Source organism: Penicillium paradoxum (assembly GCF_028828445.1).
Source record: "Penicillium paradoxum strain IBT 22861 chromosome Unknown utg000006l_segment0_segment0, whole genome shotgun sequence".
Taxonomy (NCBI): Eukaryota; Fungi; Ascomycota; class Eurotiomycetes; order Eurotiales; family Aspergillaceae; genus Penicillium; species Penicillium paradoxum.
This window is the reverse complement of record NW_026643184.1, coordinates 2,206,564-2,224,086: the sequence shown is the minus strand read 5'-3', so window position 1 is coordinate 2,224,086 and position 17,523 is coordinate 2,206,564. Positions and strand designations below refer to the sequence as shown.

General features: G+C 51.8%; 8 protein-coding genes across 8 annotated transcripts; 3 read left to right on the top strand and 5 right to left on the bottom strand.

Annotated features, from left to right (window-relative positions):
• Window positions 1–229: 229 nt before the first annotated feature.
• Window positions 230–3,594, top strand: kgd1 (alpha-ketoglutarate dehydrogenase KGD1; the record flags this gene model as incomplete). Its single annotated transcript, XM_057178287.1, has 3 exons — window positions 230–451; window positions 565–2,609; window positions 2,682–3,594. The coding sequence occupies 3 exons, from the start codon at window positions 230–232 to the stop codon at window positions 3,592–3,594; spliced, it is 3,180 nt and encodes a 1,059-aa protein (XP_057030031.1).
• Window positions 3,595–4,388: 794 nt separating this feature from the next.
• On the top strand, window positions 4,389–6,397 carry N7457_007243 (putative PHD finger domain protein (Ing1); the record flags this gene model as incomplete). The annotated part of the gene is made up of 4 exons (XM_057178286.1): window positions 4,389–4,784; window positions 4,845–5,491; window positions 5,544–6,283; window positions 6,339–6,397. 4 exons carry the CDS (start codon window positions 4,389–4,391, stop codon window positions 6,395–6,397), a joined length of 1,842 nt encoding a protein of 613 aa, XP_057030030.1.
• A 340-nt stretch (window positions 6,398–6,737) lies between these two features.
• dscB lies at window positions 6,738–7,706 on the bottom strand (the record flags this gene model as incomplete). Its single annotated transcript, XM_057178285.1, has 1 exon — window positions 6,738–7,706. The coding sequence occupies one exon, from the start codon at window positions 7,704–7,706 to the stop codon at window positions 6,738–6,740; it is 969 nt and encodes a 322-aa protein (XP_057030029.1).
• A 257-nt stretch (window positions 7,707–7,963) lies between these two features.
• Window positions 7,964–9,931, bottom strand: N7457_007241 (TFIIH subunit TFB1 family protein; the record flags this gene model as incomplete). Its single annotated transcript, XM_057178284.1, has 2 exons — window positions 7,964–9,732; window positions 9,790–9,931. 2 exons carry the CDS (start codon window positions 9,929–9,931, stop codon window positions 7,964–7,966), a joined length of 1,911 nt encoding a protein of 636 aa, XP_057030028.1.
• Window positions 9,932–10,666: 735 nt separating this feature from the next.
• N7457_007240 (uncharacterized protein) lies at window positions 10,667–11,326 on the bottom strand (the record flags this gene model as incomplete). Its single annotated transcript, XM_057178283.1, has 1 exon — window positions 10,667–11,326. The coding sequence occupies one exon, from the start codon at window positions 11,324–11,326 to the stop codon at window positions 10,667–10,669; it is 660 nt and encodes a 219-aa protein (XP_057030027.1).
• A 1,550-nt stretch (window positions 11,327–12,876) lies between these two features.
• Window positions 12,877–14,176, bottom strand: N7457_007239 (uncharacterized protein; the record flags this gene model as incomplete). The annotated part of the gene is given in 5 exon segments (XM_057178282.1): window positions 12,877–13,304; window positions 13,418–13,547; window positions 13,566–13,708; window positions 13,758–14,087; window positions 14,149–14,176. 5 exon segments carry the CDS (start codon window positions 14,174–14,176, stop codon window positions 12,877–12,879), a joined length of 1,059 nt encoding a protein of 352 aa, XP_057030026.1.
• Window positions 14,177–14,181: 5 nt separating this feature from the next.
• On the top strand, window positions 14,182–14,445 carry N7457_007238 (uncharacterized protein; the record flags this gene model as incomplete). Its single annotated transcript, XM_057178281.1, has 1 exon — window positions 14,182–14,445. The coding sequence occupies one exon, from the start codon at window positions 14,182–14,184 to the stop codon at window positions 14,443–14,445; it is 264 nt and encodes an 87-aa protein (XP_057030025.1).
• Window positions 14,446–14,926: 481 nt separating this feature from the next.
• On the bottom strand, window positions 14,927–16,977 carry N7457_007237 (Leucine Rich Repeat domain protein; the record flags this gene model as incomplete). The annotated part of the gene is made up of 3 exons (XM_057178280.1): window positions 14,927–16,320; window positions 16,373–16,723; window positions 16,791–16,977. 3 exons carry the CDS (start codon window positions 16,975–16,977, stop codon window positions 14,927–14,929), a joined length of 1,932 nt encoding a protein of 643 aa, XP_057030024.1.
• Between the last annotated feature and the right edge of the window lie 546 nt (window positions 16,978–17,523).

Genomic DNA, 17,523 nt, shown 5'->3' with positions numbered 1-17,523 from the left:
TTTAATTCGTATGTATACCTGCACCTGCTCCTTTCCTCCGTATTCCGGCATTCTCGGCAGCGCCCTGCAGAGCAACCTGGCAATATCAGGCTGCAACTCGAGCATACAGCGAGACTGACCCTTTGGTGTTGAATCTGTTTTACAGAATCCCGAACTACTCGTCTTCCGTCTTCCCCTTTTCTCCAAACCAAAACTTCTATTGGACCTTGATCCAAAAAAAAATCCCGCAATGTTCAGAAACACTGCCTTGAAGGCTACCAACAGCGGTATGCTGCGTGGTGCTACCACTTCAGCATGCCGGCGCTCTATTCACCTCGCTACTAGCGCTCGCACTGCTTCAAAAAGCTCCGGCTTCAGCATGGCCGCTCGTCGGCCTCTCGCTGTTGTCGACCGTGCTTTCAACGGTGCCCGGTCCTACGCGGCCGCCGCGGAAGGCTCCAGCCAGGGAGTGGTAAGCAACAACAACCTTCATGATCGGTAACGATCCGATCCGGGTTCCCGAGAAATATAAAAACAAGGGCATTCGACTAACGCGACGGCGCGCTTTCGCCCTTCCCTATACAGGACCCCAATGATTCTTTCCTCACCGGTAGCGGTGCCAACTACATCGATGAGATGTACCTTGCATGGAAGAACGATGCCTCGAGTGTTCACATCTCCTGGCAGACTTACTTCAAGAACATGGAGGATGGCAACATGCCCATCTCCCAGGCTTTCACTCCTCCCCCTACCCTTGTCCCTACTCCTACCGGCGGTGTCCCTTCAGACATGCCCGGTCAGGGACTCGCCACTGGTGCTGATGTGACCAACCACCTGAAGGTTCAGTTGCTCGTCCGCGCCTACCAGGCCCGTGGTCACCACAAGGCCAAGATCGACCCTCTCGGAATCCGTGGAGAGGCCGAGGCCTTTGGCTACAACAAGCCCAAGGAGCTTGAGCTGGACCACTACGGTTTCACCGAGCGTGACTTGGACCAGGAGTTCGCCCTTGGACCCGGTATCTTGCCCCGTTTCATCACCGATAGCCGCAAGAAGATGACTCTGCGCGAGATCATTGACGCCTGTGAGAAGATCTACTGTGGTTCTTACGGTGTCGAGTACATTCACATTCCCGACCGCAAGCCCTGCGAGTGGATCCGTGACCGTTTCGAGATCCCCCAGCCTTACAACTACTCCGTTGATGACAAGCGCCGCATCCTCGACCGTCTCATCTGGTCTTCCAGCTTCGAGTCTTTCCTTGCTACCAAGTTCCCCAACGACAAGCGTTTCGGCCTGGAGGGCTGTGAGACCCTTGTCCCCGGTATGAAGGCCCTGATCGATCGTAGCGTTGACTACGGCATCAAGGATATCGTCATTGGTATGCCTCACCGTGGTCGTCTCAACGTTCTGTCCAACGTTGTCCGCAAGCCCAACGAGTCCATCTTCAGTGAGTTCGCCGGTTCTGCCGAGCCTTCCGATGAGGGTTCCGGTGACGTCAAGTACCACTTGGGCATGAACTTCGAGCGTCCTACTCCCTCCGGTAAGCGTGTGCAGCTGTCTCTGGTTGCCAACCCCTCCCACTTGGAGGCTGAGGACCCCGTCGTCCTCGGAAAGACCCGCGCTATCCAGCACTACAACAATGATGAGACCAACTATGACTCCGCCATGGGTGTTCTGCTGCACGGTGACGCCGCCTTCGCCGGCCAGGGTGTTGTCTACGAGACCATGGGCTTCCACTCCCTTCCCGCCTACTCCACCGGTGGTACCATCCACCTTGTCGTGAACAACCAGATTGGTTTCACCACTGATCCCCGTTACTCCCGATCCACCCCTTACTGCTCCGACATCGCCAAGTCCATCGACGCTCCCGTCTTCCACGTGAACGCTGACGATGTTGAGGCCGTCAACTACGTCTGCCAGATCGCTGCCGACTGGCGTGCCGAGTTCAAGCGTGACGTTGTCATTGACATGGTCTGCTACCGTAAGCAGGGTCACAACGAGACTGATCAGCCTTCGTTCACCCAGCCCCTTATGTACAAGCGCATCGCCGAGCAGAAGGCTCAGCTTGACAAGTACGTCGAGAAGCTGATTGCCGAGGGTACCTTCACTAAGGAGGATATCGATGAGCACAAGAAGTGGGTTTGGGGAATGCTCAACGACAGCTTCGATCGCAGCAAGGACTACCAGCCCACCGGTAAGGAGTGGCTCACCTCCGCCTGGAACAACTTCAAGTCCCCCAAGGAGTTGGCCACCGAGGTCCTGCCCCACCTTCCTACCGCCGTCGGCGAGAAGTCTCTCAAGCACATTGCTGACAAGATCGCCGGCACTGGTGTTCCCGAGGGCTTCGAGCTCCACCGCAACCTCAAGCGTATCTTGACTGGCCGCAAGAAGGCCGTCGATGAGGGCAAGAACATCGACTGGGCTACCGCCGAGGCTCTCGCTTTCGGTTCCCTTGTTGATGAGGGTTACCACGTCCGTGTTTCCGGTCAGGATGTTGAGCGTGGTACCTTCTCTCAGCGTCACGCCGTCCTTCACGACCAGCAGACCGAGCGTACCTACACTCCCCTGAAGCACATCAGCGACAAGCAGGGTAGCTTCGTCATCTCCAACTCCTCCCTGAGTGAGTTCGGCTGGTAAGTTTTCTGTCCCCCCCCCCCTTCAAATGGAGTTCTCCGTGCAGCAACAATTCTAACACTCAATTCTAGTCTCGGCTTCGAGTACGGTTACTCTCTGACCTCCCCCAACGCCCTCGTTATGTGGGAGGCCCAGTTCGGTGATTTCGCCAACAACGCTCAGTGTATCATTGATCAGTTCATCGCCTCCGGTGAATCCAAGTGGCTGCAGCGTTCCGGTCTGGTTGTGTCTCTCCCCCACGGTTACGATGGCCAGGGTCCTGAGCACTCTTCCGGTCGTATGGAGCGTTGGCTCCAGCTTTGCAACGAGGAGCCCCGCCTCTTCCCCTCTGCTGACAAGCTTGACCGCCAGCACCAGGACTGCAACATGCAGATTGTCAACATGACCACTCCTGCTAACCTGTTCCACGTCCTCCGTCGCCAGATCCACCGCCAGTTCCGCAAGCCTCTGGTTATCTTCTTCTCCAAGGCTCTGCTGCGTCACCCTATTGCTCGCTCTGACATTGAGGCTCTTGGTGGTGACTCTCACTTCCAGTGCATCATTCCTGAGCAGGGTCACAACACCACCGTTGACGCTCCCGAGAAGATCGAGCGCGTCATCCTGTGCTCTGGACAGGTCTACGCCGCTTTGATCAAGCACCGTGAGGCTAACGGTATCCGCAACACCGCTATCACCCGTGTTGAGCAGCTGCACCCCTTCCCTTGGGCTCAGCTGAAGGAGAACCTCGATAGCTACCCCAACGCCAAGAACATCGTTTGGTGCCAGGAGGAGCCTCTCAACGCCGGTGCCTGGTCTTACGCCCAGCCCCGTATCGAGACCTTGCTGAACGCCACCGAGCACCACAACCGTCGCCATGTCCTGTACGCTGGTCGCGCTGGCAGTGCTTCCGTCGCTACCGGTCTTAAGGCCGTCCACCTCAAGGAGGAGCAGGAGCTTTTGGAGGATGCTTTCTCCGTTCACCAGGATCACCTGAAGGGCGAGTAAATGCCCTTCAAGCGATCTGATCCAACTTCAGTCAACTTCTGTTGATGAGATACTTCTGATCTCGAACCGACACTCGCATTGAGTTGGGTGTCCCATATTCATCAGTCTTCCTAGAAGCTAGCGTCTAATTCCTTATGTACCACCTCTCTATTGTACTGGTTTCCTTTGTGTGTTATCAACGTGTCCTGGGTTCATGGTCCTATACTAGGAGACTCTTTTGGATGTCCCAATATCAGACCCCCGTCTATACCTAGAATCCGTGCTATATGTAAAATACAAAGAATCGTTGCCATTTCTAGAATTATTTCTCCTCTTATCCCGCGTATCTAGGCATTTGAACCCTTAAGATGGTCTTTGAACTGTGATATACAATGTAAAATGGAGGCTACATGTACGCTCGAGCCGATTGATACCCGTGGACCTGGAGCGCCATACCTCATTAGTTTGGAAAAAGCCGGTCTCTTGCCGATTTTTCCAAACCAACGAGGGGCCTGTGCCTGGTATGACGTCACCCGCATGCATCGATGATTCAGCAATTCATGCCTGAGATGCCGCAGGCAGCAATCTCACCTGATCCGATTGCTCTTCTCCGCACTCAAACTTCCCAGCAGCTGCTTCTCCTGCCTCGATGCCCTCCTGTCGGTACGTGAGGTATTGACGAATTTATATGGTCTCAGATTATTGCTGAGTGCCATTGCTTCTTCGAATCCTACTATCTGCCCCTCAAATTGGGCTAGATTCGCCTCAACCCTCCTCCAACGGCGCATCTCCCAGTCACGGCTCTACACTTCACCATGTCCGCCGTCTCATCGGCAGGCGTTAACCCCTCTGGCCAGGGAGTCCGCCAGTCTGCTCGTCAAACACGTACAAACCCGTCTCGAACCTCGAAAACGATTGGACGTTCGTCTTTCGCGTTCGGTCGAGGTTCGACAGCTGAAATTCCTTCCACGCCCCCTGTTCCTCACGGCTTCTATCCGGCACTTACGCATTTCACTGATGCTATAACCGCGCTTCCTCGCGAGTTCCGTCGTCATAATTCTTTGTTGAAGGAAGTTGATGCGAAGGCGTGGGCTTTGGAGGAAAATTTGCTCCAGTTACTCAAGTTCTCTTTCCAGTCGGAGCCCGTCCCTCATCCTCCCCACCCAGCGCCCATCGTTGGGGGAGTAATTCGGGAGGATGCTTTACCCACTGTGAGTTTTTTTTTAATTCTCTCCTCTGGAGGTTAACTAACAACGCTCGTCTTGCGCCAGCAACTATCCCAATCCGCCGAATCGTCCGAAAGCAAAAGTCGCCGACTTCTTTTTGATCGCGTTCGTCAGAATCTTTCAGACCTAATGATGACCGCCGATGAGAAGAATCACGTCATTTCGAACGCAAACGAGGAATTGGACCGCCAAGTTGTCCGACTGGATGCGGTGTTCCCATACATTGCAGGCGAGATCAGCGAAGAAGCTCGCAAGGGAAGCCTGACACACTGGGCATACTCCAACAAAAGTACTGCGAAGGCAGCGACCAATGAGCGACCGCGCCGGGAAGCAGTCGCGCAAAGACAGGACCTCACGCATGTGCTTCAGGAGGCTGAAGCTGCTAGTCGCAGTGAGGCGCGGCGCGATGCTGTTCTGGCGCGGAAGCAACGTCGAGCTCAGGTCGACGCGGACTATGAAGAGACGCGCAGCTCGGGCGCTCGCAAGTCCAATCATGCCAAATCTCGCGGCGGAGACCACGCTGATTCGGGGGCTGCACCCAAGCGTCGAAAGGTCGAACGCCCACCAGTGGACACTAGCATTCCGATGGACCGATCTGCCAGCGGTGCTGGTAGCCAGAGAGCCGCGAATAAAGATCCCGCCGAGAAGAAGCGATCTCGCGCTCCCAATGCAACTGCTGCTGCACGCAAGAAGTATGTTCCATTTGATTGCGCTCAACACTACACTCAGCTAACTCCATCCCAGGGCGAACACTTCCAATGCTGCCTCGCCTGTTCTGGCACCGTCACCATTAGTTGGGACTTTCAATGGCCCTCGGGGTGCCGCTAGCCCAGGACCCCACACGTCAAGGCCACAGTCTTCACGAGCCCAGCAGAATGCTGGAGTCACAAGCAATGCGCGCGTGCGGCCGTCATCGTCAGCTTCAAACCGCGCCAATAACAGTATGCAGTTTCAATCACCTTTCCCGGACCTGGCCATTAACCATATTCCCCACACAGACAAAAATGCCGATTCCAGATCCACACCCCGGGATGGTCCCGTCAAAAATGAACTGGTCCACGCAGACTCACACCGCGATTATGAAGGCGACGCTAGAACATCCGCTGTAGGGGGTTCCAAGCGTGAAGATCTGGACGGAAAATCTGGATCTGCCGAGGCAGAAACAACCAAGGGACGCAACTCCAAGACGTCAACCCCTGTACTCCCCGCATTTTCGGAGCCCAGCCAACGCGCTCGGCCCACACGAAGTCAAGATCCGAATTCTACCAAACGAACCCAGAAGAAGCCAATCCCACAGCCTGCAATACCGTCTGACGACGAGTCGCTCCATGAAGGCGATGACGAAGACGAGGAAGGTGAACCGCGGTACTGCTACTGCAATGAAATCAGTTTCGGCGAGATGGTCGCTTGCGACAATGACGCCTGTCCGCGTGAATGGTTCCATCTGTCGTGTGTAGGCTTGACGAAACCACCTGGAAAGAATGGTAAGGATACTTGTTTCCCCTTATTGGAATCAAGGTGGCTAACAGTCTCTCTTAGTTAAATGGTATTGTAACGAATGCAAGGAAAATATGAGACGCAGTCGGAATGGGCGGTGATATCTCCCCGTCCCAGGATATAGACATTGATGACATGGGCGTTTATGTGGGATTCCGATTGGCTTATACTCGGACATATGGCCTTGCGAGTTGATATTCTAGACTTGATGTATATGTAGCGGTCAATATCTACTTGTCTGCAACTTGAAAGCGTCCTCTTTTTTTTACAGCTTCTTATATGCCACCTTCTTTATCTACAACATCCAAGACACACCGGCTTGTACCGTGTATCATAGAACTTATCAAAAGACACAACTCAATTGGCTGCAGTAATGTATATACCAGATAGACATGTATAACGATAGCTATACACAGACCCAAAACGCCCCATAACCACTCTCTACCAAGCACCCCTCAACCTATCCACAAACCCACTCCCAGCAGCATTCCCCCGTCTCTGAGCCTGCGCCCCAGTCTCCAACCCAGAAGCCGAAGCAACCTCCCCCTCCAACCTGCGCCGCAAATCCTCATACCTCTCCCTCTCCCCATCAGCCCCGGAGCTCCCATTCCTCCGCTCCTGCTCACCCACCACCCACGCCGGAACCCGGAACCCCGTGCTCACCGGCGACAGACCGGGTAGCAGCTCCGCGCGCCACGCCACGCCGACGATCCAGCCCGCCGCGGACGGGAGGAGCATAGCCGGGAACTGGGAGAGGGCGAGCTGGGCGGCGACGAAGTAGGTAGTTGATTTATCGGACAGGAGGAGGGTGAGGCTCTTTGATGGGGTTTCGGGGTCGGTGTCTTCTGGGCCGGATGTGGTGCCGAGCCGGTAGCGGTATGTATGGGGGATTGTGGCGTGGTACTGGGCCAGCAGGGCGAAGATGGTGGCTGTTGGGCCGGAGGGGAGGTAGTTGAGGGTGTTTAGTGATAGAGGGCGGAGTATGAGGGCGAGAAGTGGTGGGAGGAGGGTTGTGTAGGGGAGAGTTGTGAGTAGGAAGGTCTGTGGGTGTAGGTCAGTGATCGGTATTCGTTGGATCTGGACAGCTTGATTTGGGATCCGTCGCTTGTATGTGTTAAGGGCCTGGGGAGAAAGCAAAATACTTACCGCCATCTTCCGCTTCCCCCACGCGCGCTCGACGACTCGTAGGTGGTAGACGAGCATGGCGGCGAATAGAGCCTCGGTGGAATTGGTGAAACCGGTCTGCCAGACTATAGCGCGCCAGAATTGGGCATAGGGCCAGATATGGGGGGATACATAGATTACGACGAGGTGTTTGATGTCGAAGAGTGAGATGGCGATGGAGGAGGCGATGGTGTAGATGAGGAGGGCTTTGGTGAGGGGCGCATTAGTGAGGCCGGAGGTGAGCATTTTGCGCTTTTGAGCTTGTGTTTCCTTGGTGATTATTGTGGCATGGGAACCATCGGAGCTGTTGAAGAGGAAGGTTGAGAGGGGACAGATTGGCACTAAAGGTGGATGTCCGAAGTCCGGGGAAGCTCGGCATGCCGACTTAGCTTCACCGGTTCTAGTTGAGCTACCGCATTGGGTACAAAGTACGAAATATCTTTTGAGGTATCATATTATACAATGTGTAATTCCAACGCCCGGTTTTATGTCACTGCCATCTCTTAGCCAGCTAGTGCAGCTTCTTTATTTTGTTCGGCCAGTTCTTTCTGGTATCGAGTCGATGCGACCTCCAATGCATGTAGTGTAGGACCAAGAAGCTGGTTCACAACCTTCTGGCCTCCTTCCACGCCTTCTAAGTTGATTCGTAATTTTCGCCCGGTGCTCTCGTACATCTCACGAGCGTGCCTCTTTAATCGGTCAACTTCGACTTTCCTCTCAGCCTCCGCATCATTAGCAACCGCGTTGATGCGTTCTACTGCTCGTCGAAGAGATTCTGCTAAAGACGCGACCTCTCCAGCGCGATCGGGGTTGCCTGAGAGGAATGCCTGCCAGAACTGGTGTAAAAATTCAGTCGTAGTAGCGTGTGTCAAGGTCAACCGGTCGAACAGCGCCGTGGACAACCCATAGGTCTCTGATGTCGCTCCCTCATTCATGTGGGCACGGCGCTCGCGCAATGCTTCCAGGATTTGAGAAAACGCATCATGTAGAGCAACAGATGATCCAACTGGTCGACGACTGGCAGGTGCATCCTCCATCTCCTCATCTTCATCATCGCCGGGGTCTACCAACTTGCCCAGTTGCGTATTGCCTTGCGATGGAAGGCTCTGGTTGATCTCGGCACGGAGAGTTTGAAGAAGCTGATCCGGATCTTGTTTGGCACATTCCTTCGTTTGATCCTCCTCTTGGCCCTGGGAGAAGAACCGGCTTTGATCCCGAATGTTTAAAGTGACACGGCTTTGCTCTTCTTCTGCGCGAAGATCCTGTAGCTGGAGCTGTTTCCATGCCTCTTCGTTCATGCCGACAGGGGCGTTCATATCGCCATCAGCCGGTGCCACATTGGCCATGATCTTTTCACTCAGGCTGTTCAGAGTCCGAATGATCGGCACTTTGTCAACGCCAGATGGTCTCATATCAAGATCAGGTCGGTTTCCGCGACGCTGACTGTGGTTGACTTCGTTACCAGCCAGATCCAAAAAGTGATGGATATTCGTTTCACGGTCTGCCCTAGCAGCCTCCTCCGTTTGGAGATATTTGTCCAGGATGGCATCGGTTGCGTCCGCCTCCGTAATTCTCTCTCCACGAAGTTTCTTGAACAGCCGACTTTGGAAGAATCGGGACCAGAATTGCTGCTCGCTGAGTTTGGGCACATTCTCGTCGTAAACGCGTTTGACGAGTGAGTGTTGTGTAAAAATAAGCTGAATTTGCTCTTTGCTGATGTTCAACCGTGTCACATTATCCTCGACCCGAGGCTTGAGTGTGGATAGCACGTTGTATGAGCCGCGCATTTGGCCCTGCTCAATTGCATGCGCTCGCAGTAGGTGTAGTCGTGTCGACCAGAATTGAGACACAAACGACCCAGACGATAGAGCTTCAGGTTTGGTATGCAGTCCCTCGAAAAACATCCGTTGGAGATTCGAATCAGATCTCAGCAACGACTGCTGCAGCTCTGTGTCGGACCGAAGCTTATTCTCGTCATCCAAAGGATTCTTCGAGGTCGCAGCTGATGTGACAGCATTGGCAATCGCCATTGCTGCCGAAAGACCCTCACCTGCGCCACTAGGTCCCGGTGTCTGTGATGGTGTACCAGCCTTCGCCGCATTGACTCGAGCACTCAGTGTATCTTTGATGACATCGGCCTGCGCGCGAGCATCTGCTCCGGCGGTAAAGAGGAAGACATATTGTTCGGGTGTACTGTTCGGGGGAGCATCAGGAGCCTGGGCGAAGATCTTGAGCATCACTTTCGGATTCGAGGCCGGGGTCTGTTGTAGATCTGGTAATCGCGAAAGTTAGCAAGAGACGAATGCCCGACGATGAAGCGACAGCATACTAGTGATGTTGATCACGGGAATCGTGATCATAGTCCCAGCACCTGCGACTGCGGGTGTCCATGATACCGACTTCTCATCTGCGGATATAGCTAGGGTCCCATCTTTCTTCTTGTGAGAGGCCGCTCCGCTCGGAGGTGCCATCGTCGCGTGTCTTGACAGCTTTCACTGTCTTGAATGGCGACAACGAATCCACCCATCGGGATGAGTAATTCCCCAACGGCGGAGGTGAGCAAGGAAGGTCCGAGGCCTTCGTGATAGACGGAGCGTATAGAGATGAAATCAATAATGGGAGATGCGGCTCTTCTGTAACTAATCACATGACGAATGCCAAGCGTCACCTGGGAGGCAAGCCCTAAAATGAGCGAAGCTGGACCTACAATGATTCTTTTATCTAGGAGGTTTAGATATTATATTCCGAAGCGATTCCTTCAAATTGTGTGGATATACATTGGATCTTATCCTAGGGTTGAGAATGGACCATGTTGGATGTGTTTCCTCCATATGTGTTGAATGACATACAACCAACAAAACATGAGCAGTCAGCAACTTTTAAACAGTTCATGGTTCAAATAAAACAGTATATAGGTAGGCTTAAATCTTATTTGATGAGTTATTACCTCCTAGATGTGATGTTTTCTCCAAAAAGTGATAGCTACCAAGTCCATTTCATACCTAGATAGTTATCAAGTTATGACCAGCATGATTCTTGCTGCTTATGGCAGCTAATCCAGCACAATCTCAATTGCTTCAGCACTAATGATCCAATCAAAATCCCAAAAAGTGATACAGGCGATGACCCAAAGTAACCCGAGCCACAGTGAAGGCCTCTCCATCTTGCAATAGATAAGCGCACCACCTGTATCATCATAAACCCAACTAAACCCACCCATCCAAGGCCTTCCACGCCGTGCTAATTGGCTTCGGCGGCGAAACAAGAGTATCCTTCCGGTTACTATCCACCTTAATCACGGCAAACTGATCACCCCGGAAAACATAGTAAAGGTCCTGACCAGCCGGATTCCGAACAATAGCATCAACAGAATCAAACCCAGCCTGAACAAGACTTGCCCATCCCTCCGTAATAGGATAAACCTTATTGACAATCTTATCGGTGGAAGTGTCGATGCGAACATATTTCAAGCCGCGGAAGAAGTACATCTCACTCTTGGTTCCCGGGGTGAGCAGTCCTGCATCCACGGTATCAAAGCCCGCCTGGGCGAGTGATTTGAACCCAGAGGTAATGGGATGGGCTCCGTCCACGACAAAGGTGTCATCGTAGTTTTCGACCTTGATTTTGATATAGCGGCCGCCGAAGAAGACGTAGAGTTGGTTGTCGTGGCCGGGGACGGGGACGATGGTGTCCACCGTGCCGAAGCCCACTTTGGGTAGAGTATTCCAGCCCTTGCTTAGTGCGGTTGGGCCTGCGGAAAGACCGTTCTCGGGGTTTCCGTTGGTGATTCTGATTCGGCCATAGTGTCGGCCGGAGATGATGTAGATCTCGTCCTTTCCGGAAATACGGCAGGCGGCGTCGACCATTTTTAACAAGAAGGACTGATTGAGATCTTAGAAAGGTTGGAGTAGTGTTGCTAATGGTAGAGATCTGAATGTGTCAGATGTGATATTGCAAGAGGCTAATGTGATGATATTTATATGCATCTATATCCCCGGAACATGAGCTGCTGAGCAACGTTTGTATGACATATTCCTTGTCTGTAAGATGACAACATTGGGAATGGCACTATTATCAAAGATTAAGATTGCACCCTCTCACTGTGTCACACCTAAGGTGGAGCAAATGGTGTCGGTTTGTGTTTCTGCTAAGCTAGATAGTCCATGTATTTGGTCTCGATAGTGCATCTACCCATCTCTCCAGGTATCAATTAGATACATGTGCTCATTGAAATTGCATAATAGAATTGTATAGGTTTATCTAGTCTTTACTAGTCAACGTATGCTTGATATGATACCTAAAATCCACGGACATCTATACAACAAGTCCTAGTACCTCGCCAATGAACACGCTCAGAGTCCCCAAACAGCTATATCCCGCGGTTCAGATCCAAATCCACACATTGATTGCTCTTCACGAGCCCACCATGTTATACCACTAACCGAAGGAATGGCTTTTGGCCTCTCGGCTTCAGAGGATCAAATCCCATCCCACAATGCTATGCCAATAGCATCTTGCCGTACCACAAGGAAACCGAAGTTCAACTCTGGCATTCCAATTTTCACTGGTCGATATTCGGGTGGCTCAGCCCATGATTTACTGTGCGAGTTAGCTGTTTATGTCTAACGTGGAAGAGAAGATTATAACCAATTCCTGCTTGGACAACGGAATCAAAATGATAAGTGTATCTTTGGCCGCATACCAATAGCTTTATCCCCTGGACTGGATGAAACAAGCGCTGACTTTCTCCGATCAACCCTAGTTAAATGTGTGATATTACCACTCATGGCATCTAATGTTGATATTTCCAATAAAACTGCGATGAATCTATTTCTCCTGATTTTATTGTTTTGGTCCTACGGATCCTATAGGCTTTCTACGAGGAAGCACATGTCTTGGGTAGATCTTCATGAGCATAGTCAAATTAAGTAGAGAGTTGCACGTAAGATTCCCGTTAATCCCATAGGTCATGTCCGACTGTTTGCTCTCTCTTCTTCCGGTTTCAGAGATATCTGTTCTCGAAACACCTGACAGATCGTTGAGGAGAAAGCTCTCACTGGAAGAACCTGTCAATAATATACAAGGACAAGAGGAAGGAGGAGAGGGAATAAAACAGCAGGCGTCAAACATCAACCAGACATCTGGTCAAATGGCTTAATTTGACAGGATTATAGTCATCGCAAATATCTTACCAGATCCACTTTACTGGTTGGCATTCCTACGTCTCATCATAGACTTCTTCATCTAGGGATATTCCCAAAGGACTAAAAGCTTCAGGCATATTGTTCAGATTTGTAAATGAATTGTAGTGCGAATATGTCAGCGCTCAGGCTCATGTGAAACATTCTCAACAAATGTGAGGTCAAATTGCATAAACTAGTGATAGCATGTCCATAAATGACAAATATCCATCGTCCTACTTGAACACACTCGCCAGCCCAAAGTTGCGCACTAGCTCGAAGAATTCACCAAGCATGGGGGCAATTTCCTCCATAGCGGCTTTCCGGATGGCTTTCTTGAGCACCTCGCGGTCGCCGCTGTAGTCTTTGAACTCAAAATTCTTGAGCGTCTCCTTCATCTTCGCGTCGAACATCTGCCAAACTACCTTGGAAAGATCATCATGATAATTCATGTGTTCTCCTTTGTCCATCCCCGCCACATAGTTGAGCAGTGTTACCTTGACCACCCACTGAATCTGGTTAATGGTATTTCGTTCTTGGGTAGGGTCCATTGGGGTGGGCAGTTGCTTGATCACATCCATGTACACTTTCACTCCCACTCGCACAGTCAGGTCGAGCAAACGTTGTTTTTGCTTCCGAATTTCTTCATCGGTGAGGGAAGGAACTGGTATGTTCGTAAATTCTGCTATCAATTAGCTCTGCGCCTGGCATTGAGATACAGGTTTGGGAAAAGAAGAGATTCGTTCCTAAGCCCTATCACGGAATAGGATGTCTTACCCAGTGTAGGCTTTCGTTGATCAGGGTCTATCGACTGTTCATCCGGCGGGAGCAACGCTTCCTTGAAGATCGATACAATCATCACAATGAGATCTTTGTAGTCTCTTCCTGCCCATTCTGCGTTGTAGATCTACGTATATCGTTAGACCAGAGCACCATGCTCTTCTCTGAGTTTACTTGCCGATCTATCACAGGCCAAGCGGGAAAATCTAAACAGGACACTGTCCGTCGCAATGACATATGTATTGCGGGTCGCTTTCTTCAGACGCTTCCGCTTCTCAAAACATTCATCTTCAACCAGTCAGTCATGGCCGACAACCAAACATGATATAGTACTCACAGAGAATTGTTCTAGCTTCCAATGCAAGTGCTTCAGAGCGCAAGAAGGCGGGGGGACGGTATATGGCCATGAAAATGACGGCACTGTCCTCCATGGCATACCAGAAGCAACTTTCAGGGTATCCGTGACTGCGAGCCCGAGTACGACTGTTGCACACCCCCAGATAGGAGCCTCGGGGCTCAGACTGGATATTCAGAGGCGATGGGCCATCTTTAGGCTCCTTCGTCACATGGAAATGAATGGAGGAAAGGAGTGCTTCGATTTGAAGCTTTGGGGATACCTTGTCCTCGGGATACTTCCTCAGAGACTCGAGGGTCGCAATCAGATTCTCTGCGGAGTGTGGATTAAGTTGGAGCTGCTTGGAAACCTCGATATCAAAGATACAACTTACCAATCGAGCACCCGATTGGGAGATCCATGACGGATGGATCAAGAGCTTGGCGGCGTGAATGAGAAGTGCGAAGAGTCAAGAGAAGAAGAGTCAAGAGAAGAAGAGTCGGAAGAAGAAGAAGAGGAAGAGGAAGAGGAAGAGGAAGAGGAAGAGGAAGAGGAAGAGGAAGAGGAAGAGGAAGAGGAAGAGGAAGAGGAAGATGAAGATGAAGATGAAGATGAAGATGAAGTGATAGGAAAGAGCGACCAAACAGAAAGTCAACAAATCGGGAAGGACCAAGAGCGCAGAATCAGTTGAGTCGGGCAGTTGCCATTTTGGGAAGTTTGTTAATAGGCTTAATCAGATTAGAATCTACGAGGTGAAAGCAATCAGAATACAATGGAATTGTTTATGAGCAGAGTGGTAAAGTCCAGATAAATACACCAACACCAAAGCCAAAGCCAGTAATATGAGTCAAAACACACCGCTGAAGAGATACAACCCAGATGCTATGCGAGATCAAAAGACAAAACGCGACCGAGAGCACGAACCGAATGCCGAAATTCGTAAACCATGTTGCGCGCCGCCATGCATAGACCGGATATTATCGTTCGTGATCATCAAAAAAAAGCAGAATGTAGCAGAATGGAAAGCAAAATAGAAAATAGAACAAACAGATAAAAACAAAAACCCTTCCAATGAAATGCAAACCGTGCAAATGAGATAGGATATCAAATCAAGGGTATCAATAAAAGGATCCAGCGAGCATGCTTTTTGAAGAACAGAACGCTCAAGCAGATCATTTTTTGAACATATAGTGGCCGTAGAGACCGCCGACGTCGCCGACTGCCATGGGGATCTTGCGCATACCCCACCACCGCGCACCCATCTTCCAGTAACGAGCACCGTCGTCAAGGGGTTCGTGGGGCATGGAGGCTGGGTCGCGGACGTACCAGCCACGACGGCCGAGGTCTCGCACAGTCCAGCCAACGGACGTACGGTGGGTCTTGGCGCGCTCGCGCAGCGGGGTGATGATCTTGTCGCTGAACTCGATAACCTGCAGGGGGTAGCTTTGATTGGAGAGCAGCGAACAAGTGCTCGTGTTGAAAATGGCACCGATGGTCATCTGTGGCACTTTCGCGAGGTCAAGATAGCAGAGAGTGCTGGGGGCATCGATCTCGACACCAGTGACCGGGTTGCGGTACCGAGCAAAGAAGGAGTTCACGTCTGCGACGGAGAGATCTGCGGAGGCGAGACCCAGTTCCTCCAAGTGCTTGGTCAGTGGCACCAAGTACGGCACATGGTCGGAGGTGATCTTTGCTCCACTCAGGTTGAGAGAGCGGAGAGTCTCAGGAAGCTTGGGCAGCAAAGCCGATACATCGGCTTCCTCCAGAAGACGGAAGCGGGTTGGGTCGGTCAATAGGTTGAGGTAAACAAGAGACTCGTTGACGGATGGGTGAGTGGTTAGGAATTCAACTAGAGCGCACGGGCGCAGTCGTGTGCACCGGGACAAGCTCAAGTGCGAGATGCGGGCGGTCTCAGGGATGGCGAAGAGGGCTGAGTCGTTGACCTGAGTGTGGGTAAGGTCGAGGTGTGTCAAGTTGACCAATCGTGGGAGGAGGTAATCGAACATGGGAGCAGTGATAGTGCTGCATTCGTGGAACGAGAGCCGCTTGAGGCTGGGCAGGGTCATAGGCAGTGCAGGGCCACCGATCAAAGCCTCTTGGAACACCCCGGAGAATGCTTGAGTGGAGCAGCCGCAGAAATCCACGGCACGCAGGTTCGCAAGCCCCATAAACAACTTCCGGATCACCTCCACGCTGATATCGCCTTCCAAGTGTTCCTGCAACAGGCATTCCTTCAGGTTGGGGAGAAGCTCCAAGCACTGCAAGAGGGTCTTGGAGGTCAAGTTTTGGATTTCAGCGTTCATCTGCTTGGTGCGACCCAAGCCAACGGAAGTGAAGTGCGAGAAGTCCAGACGGCGCACTAGTGTACCCAAAGCCGGATACTGGGACATATGATTAAGTGCCTTGGAGAAGATGATGGAGTGCGGGAAGGTCATGTTCCTGTACAGAACGCCCAGTGTAGCAGCGTGCAACGTGTGGGATGTAAGCAGGCATGAGACGAGGTCGACGTTTCGGGGAGTGTAGCCATTGGGTGGGAGATCCAGCGCAAGGTTAGAGATGATTTGATCTATCAATGGGTTAATATTATACGGACAACGGGACCAGGTACGAGTTCCTACCAAGGACCTCGGGAGGGAGCTTCTCCAACAGCGAAGTGCCGGGTGGGGTCTGCAAGACCTCCACCACTGGGGGCTTAACTGGGAGCAGCTCCTTCTTGGGCTCGGGCTCTTGGGCTTCCCATGCCCAGCCCTTTGCGTGGAGGCTTCCAAGCGCACGGAGATCGCTGTAGCTGCGGCTCAAACTCTTCCCACCCAATCGAATCTGCTTCCAACCCAGGAATCCACCACATGGGCAGCAGAAATCCGGGGCAGCCTGTTGCATCTGGGAGATGAGCTCCGCTTTGCGCTGTCCTTGGTCTTGCTCTTGGGGAGATGGGGCTTCGTGGGTATCCACGAACGATTGCGCAATTCCTATATCACCCAAGACGAGCACGTCAGCCCCCGGCCTGATTTCGCATCCCGGTCTCGTGGTACGTACCGTCCTCTGTATCTTCTTTGATCGAACCGAATGATGGGCGACGCTGGCTGCTCGACCTGGAGCCGTCGGGGGTGCTACAGGGGGAGGGAGAGGACTCGCGAGAGTGAAAGTGATCACCACAAGGGATTGAAGAGAGTCGGGGGAAGGTCGGCTTGGGTTGAGAGAGAGCAGGGGTAACGGAGGCCATGGTGAGAGGAGTGGCCCTCTATAAAGGGCCCAAATCGTATGTTGACTAGTCGGCAGGTACCTTGGAGTAGGCGGAAACACCCAAAAAAAATCCTCCGAAATTTAAAAGGAAAAATGCTTCCCCAGATTCCACAAAAACGAGAGAGAAAAAAAATCCCGGTCAATCAAAAGAGACGGACAAAGGGCAAGAGGTTTAGGGCTCTCGGAGGGGCGGCGGGGAAAAGAAAAAAAGGGAAGCTGTTAGTCACGGAAAACGGATGAACCGAAGTTGCACAACGGGCACTTGGAAGAGATTCAAGTCTTGTCCAGTGGAGGGGGTGGTTTTTTCTTGTACAAAAGTCAAGGCAAGAAGAAGAAACCCAAAGGCACCATGGGTCATGGCCACATGGGGCGAATTTCGTAGGAAAAAAAAAATAGAAAAAAATAACGGGGAACTGATTGATTACGGTGGCGGATCTGTGGTTCAATTCTTTCTCTTTCTCTTCCTCTTCCTTTCTCCTGGACTATTGATCTGGAACTAGGTGTATCATATCCTGAAGATCAATAG